We start from the raw sequence: 4,746 nt of genomic DNA, 5'->3' as shown, positions 1-4,746 counted from the left end.
GCTTGGGGGCGGGATTTCCATGGGCAGGGCATGTGGGACTCCCCGGCACACAGGGCTTGGGGGCGGGATTTCCATGGGCGGGGCCTGTGGGACTCCCCGCCACTGGAGATCCCGCTGCAGCAACCTTGCCCAGATTCCCTTGCGGTACTCCTCGCCACTGGGCAGGGGTTGGGAGGGTTCCTTGGCCAACGAGGGTCTCCATGGCGACGATCGGTTGGTTGTAAAACAGATGAGGGGTCTCAAGTCTCTGCCCTCCAAGGCATAAGCCCCGCCTCCGTAGCTGATGGAGGTGGAGCCAGAAATAAATGCTCCTCCCCCACCCCCAGTGTCAATTGCACCTTCCCCTGAGGCCCGTGAGATGGATCGGGGAGGAGGTGAGCTATGGGGCCGGAGGGGCCCATGGAGGGAGGTGGGTGGGGCATGAGAGTGGCTGGCTCCACCCCCCCTTTCTGCCCCGCCCCCCAGGACGCCCAGGCGGAAGACGAGATCAAGCAGGAGATGAACCAGCTGCAGCAGAAGCTGAATGAACAGCAGAGCGTCCTGCAGCGCATCGCCGCCCCCAACATGAAGGCCATGGAGAAGCTGGAGAGTGTCCGGGACAAGTTCCAGGAGACCTCCGATGGTACCGGACGCCTGGGTCCCATCCCGGGGCGGGGGGGCTGGGAGCCAGGACTCCTGGGTTCTCTCCCCGGCTCTGGGAGGGAAGTGAGGACTGGTGGTTAGAGCAGGGGGGGCTGGGAGCCAGGACTCCTGGGTTCTCTCCCCGGCTCTGGGAGGGAAGTGAGGACTGGTGGTTAGAGCAGGGGGGCTGGGAGCCAGGACTCCTGGGTTCTCTCCCTGGCTCCGGGAAGGGAGTGGGGTCTGGTGGTTAGAGCGGGGGGAGGGGGGTGGGAGACAGGAGCCCGGATGCCTGGGTTCCCATTCTCCACACCCCCCACTCTGCAGAGTTTGAGGCCGCCCGGAAGCGCGCCAAGAAGGCCAAGCAGGCGTTTGAGCAGATCAAGAAGGAGCGATTTGACCGGTTCAACGCCTGCTTCGAGTCCGTGGCCACGAACATCGACGAGATCTACAAGGCTCTGTCGCGGAACAGCAGCGCCCAAGTGAGCTCCGTGCCCTCTCTGCCCCCCTGCCCTCGCCTTCCCTGCCCCATTTGTGACCCCCTGTGACTCCGTCCTGACCCCACCTTCGTCCCAGAAAGGCAGCATGTGTCCTCTGAGAAGGCAGCTGGCGACCCCACCCCTCAGCCATGCTGGGTTGGGAGTTAACCCCCATTGAGATGCATGTGGCAGTTCACACCTCTGGGAGTGATCGGCTCAGGCTCTCAGCAGACTCAGGCACCGTCGCCTTTTTGAGCTTTTCTCCCCAGTCACGAGGACTAGAAACTTTACTATTATTGTAATCTGAAAATTGGGATGTGGGGCTGGAGGCTCCGCCTCATTCGGGCCCCACCCCTTACTGCCTCTCCCATCCCCCTCTGTAGGCGTTCCTGGGCCCGGAGAACCCCGAAGAGCCGTACCTGGATGGAATTAATTACAACTGTGTGGCCCCTGGCAAGCGGTTCCGGCCCATGGACAACCTGTCCGGAGGGGAGAAAACTGTAGCAGCCTTGGCCCTTCTGTTTGCTATCCACAGGTAGGGGACGCTGGGGCCCAGTGGGGTAGAGTGGGGGGGCTGGGAGCCAGGACTCCTGGGTTTTCTGTCCCCAGCTCTGGTAGGGGAGTGGGGTCTGGTGGGTTAGAGTAGGTGGGGCTGGGAGCCAGGACTCCTAGGTTCTCTCCTTGGCTCTGGGAGGGGAGTGGGGTCCGGTGGTTGAGAGCAGGGGGCTGTGGGGCAGGGTCACTGGCGAACTCCCCATCACCCCCTCGTCTCCGGTCCCTCCCCAGCTACAAACCTGCCCCCTTCTTCGTGCTGGACGAAATCGACGCTGCGCTGGACAACACCAATATCGGGAAGGTGTGTGGGGCTGATGGGGGGCCAATAGCGAGGGGCCTCCATGGGCCATGTGATGGGAGGGAAGCTGGGGGGCAAGGCAGCAGCTGGGGGTTGGGGTAGAGGAAAGGGAAGTGGTTTGGGGGGACGCGGGGGATTTGGGTGTGATGGGGCAGGAGAGTTCGGGGCTGGGGACTCTAGGGAGAAAGATTTGGGGGAGGCGGTCATGAAGGGGGTGCCCTGTTGACCCCCGGTAGATTAGAGGGTTTGGGGGGAAGATCTGGAGCTGGGTCTGGGGGGAGGGAGTGGGCTGGCGGTTTTAGGGGACCCCCATTGACACCTCCCCCCGATCCCCCTCACAGGTGGCCAACTACATCAAAGAGCAGTCCACCTGCAACTTCCAGGCCATTGTCATCTCGCTGAAGGAGGAATTCTACACCAAGGCCGAGAGCCTGATTGGGGTCTACCCTGAGGTATGGGGGGGGCTGTCCCCCACTTCTCTGCTGGGGTCCGGGGTGCTGGCCAATCCATCCAGCCCCTGGGGGTGGGCATGGGGGGCCTGTCTCTGCCTGGATCCGGGGGGCAGAGGTGCGGGGGGATGGGCAGGGCATTGGGGGTGCAGCACGGACCACCGGCCCTGCCTGGGGTGGGGGGGGTGCACACATTCAGTAGGGGGGTGCGGGTAAGTGACCCCTTTTTTGATCCATCTTTGACCCCCCTTTTTCCCCTCTCTCCACAGCAAGGGGACTGCGTGATCAGCAAAGTGCTGACCTTTGACCTCACCAAGTACCCCGACGCCAACCCGAACCCCAACGAGCAATAAGCCGGCTGGATGCTGCCACGGCGGGGTGGGGGGGTGGGGGATGTGATGGGTTAACCCCCCCCCATTTATTTTTAACCATTGCATTGCCTCTGCCAATGCCCCTGTCCCCTCGGACTGCTATTAACCCCCCGTCTCTAGGGTGGGGGCCACCTGACTCCACATCACTGGGGGGAGCGGTTTTATCCCCGGGGGGGCCTCAATTCCCTCCACCCCCTCCGATGCTATTTTTAGAATTGTGCTATTTAACTTGCTTTTTAAAACCAGCCCCTGGGGGATCAGCCTGGGAGGGCTGGAATTAGGGGGCGGGAAGGGGTGGGGGGGGTGGGGTCACCGGGCTGCTGCTTTTCGAGTCATGTCTGTGTCTGTGTCTGTGTCTGTCTGTGTGTGTGTGTGTGTGTGTGTGTGTGTGTGTGTGTGAAATGTGTCTTTTTGCAACAAAATAAATCAGATTTTCCCTTCCCTGGATGGCTAGTGGGTCAATCTTTGGGGGCTGGGGTGGTGTGGGCGTGCGCCCCCTGCTGGCGGGGATCAGACCTGCTCTGTGTGGGATATCCCCCTGCCAGGGGGGCATGTGCCCTGGAGTGAGGCCGTGGGTACCAGCCAGGGGGCTGTGATGGGAGGTGGGCAAAATGGGGGTGCTGATCAGATGGGGAGGGCTACTGGGGGCCTGGTCTGGGAGATGTGGGGCAGGCTGGGCCTGTGGGTCTGATTTCCGCCATCGCAGCCCTCCGGGCACGGAGCTGTGAACCGGGCATGGGACAGGTACCAGAAAGTGCCAACCCTGGCCTAGATCTGTGAGGTGGCAGGAAATCAGGTGAGACCGGCCAGGTGCTGCCAGCTCCCTGCTCATGTGACTTCCCCTACCGGCACCCCAGAGCGGCTCAGCCCCCCGTCCTCTGTCCTGGTGCCAGGGCAGCTTGGGGGCGGAGGGACCCAAATAACCTGCCTGACCCCTCCAGGCACCCGCCTGGCCCCCTGAAACAGAGTGGATTGGAGTCCATTATCGTCATCCCGAGCTGCGAGGGGTAGGAGCGTATGGGGCAAGCGGGGTGTCCCCAAAGATACGTTCCCCCAGACAGGAGCCCCTCGGGTGGTGGTATGTCGGTCTCTTCCCCGGCTGCCCCACCCCAGAGCTGGCTGCACTAGGCGAGCTGTCCCTCCGCAGTTAACTGCAGTGTTTAAGGGTTAAATCCCTAATTAGCAGTAAAGTTATTCGCATTTTGTTTCTGTGGTAACAGAGCCCCTGGGTGCCTGCATAAACTATTGGCTGGGGGGTGGGGAGGGGAGGGTATAACCTTTGAACTTACTTTTCCCATCAGCCATTCCCTGATGTGTGTGTGAGGGGCTGGGAGCCAGGACTCCTGGGTTCTCTCCCTGGCTCGGGAAGGGGAGTGGGGGCTGGTGGGTTAGAGCAGGGGGGGCTGGGAGCCAGGGCACCTCATTTTGCCATAAAATCCATAGGGGCACGTTCACCTCCTGTATTTGTGCCTCAGTTTCCCCTGGACTATGCATGGGATGAGTCTGGGTATATTTTTTTTTGGGGGGGGGGTTAGTCCTGGTGTCATTCCCCCCCACAAACAGCCACACCCCCTGCCTGCCTGACTCAGCTTCCCCCCCCCCCATGCACATGGCTGGTGGTGATTATAGGGTACCAGTCCCTGATGCACAGGAGGGGGGGGGGCTGAATGTCACTGCCCGCTCTCCCCCCAACACACAAACCCAGGCCGCTGGCTCAGGATGTTGGGAAGGGGGGCAGGGAGGGACACAGTTTGGGTGGGGTGAACGGTCCTGAGGGGTTGGGGCATTTTTGGCAGATGAGTTCTGGAAGTGGGCTGGCAGGAGGAGATTTTGGGGGAGAGAACCCTGGCGTCCTGGCTCCCACCCGTGCCCCGCTCTGACCACTTGACCCTACTTGGGGGGCAACAGGGCCCCCCTAAGATAAGGACAGAATGCAGCAGTGCCGGGGGAGGGAGTGCTCTCCCCTGGCGACCAGC

At 61.9% G+C, this 4,746-nt stretch overlaps 1 protein-coding gene across 1 annotated transcript; it reads left to right on the top strand.

Annotated features, from left to right (window-relative positions):
- Positions 1–82: 82 nt before the first annotated feature.
- Positions 83–3,062, top strand: SMC1A (structural maintenance of chromosomes 1A). The gene is made up of 6 exons (XM_034792305.1): positions 83–622; positions 946–1,100; positions 1,481–1,632; positions 1,884–1,953; positions 2,292–2,402; positions 2,669–3,062. The coding sequence occupies exons 1-6, from the start codon at positions 382–384 to the stop codon at positions 2,750–2,752; spliced, it is 813 nt and encodes a 270-aa protein (XP_034648196.1). The 5' UTR covers positions 83–381; the 3' UTR covers positions 2,753–3,062.
- Positions 3,063–4,746: the final 1,684 nt, after the last annotated feature.

The sequence above is a fragment of the Trachemys scripta genome, chromosome 16 (genome assembly GCF_013100865.1).
Source record: "Trachemys scripta elegans isolate TJP31775 chromosome 16, CAS_Tse_1.0, whole genome shotgun sequence".
Classification (NCBI taxonomy): Eukaryota; Metazoa; Chordata; order Testudines; family Emydidae; genus Trachemys; species Trachemys scripta.
The sequence above is the reverse complement of the archived record's forward strand: the minus strand, read 5'-3'. Positions and strand labels throughout refer to the sequence as shown.

Bases quoted from the DNA above. Each gene is read 5' to 3' on its own strand.
- SMC1A (XM_034792305.1), top strand. From the start codon at position 382: ATGGGGCCGGAGGGGCCCATGGAGGGAGGTGGGTGGGGCATGAGAGTG. The intron at 1,954-2,291 runs GTGTGTGGGGCT...TCCCCCTCACAG, and splicing joins ACAACACCAATATCGGGAAG to GTGGCCAACTACATCAAAGA. The intron at 2,403-2,668 runs GTATGGGGGGGG...CTCTCTCCACAG, and splicing joins TGATTGGGGTCTACCCTGAG to CAAGGGGACTGCGTGATCAG.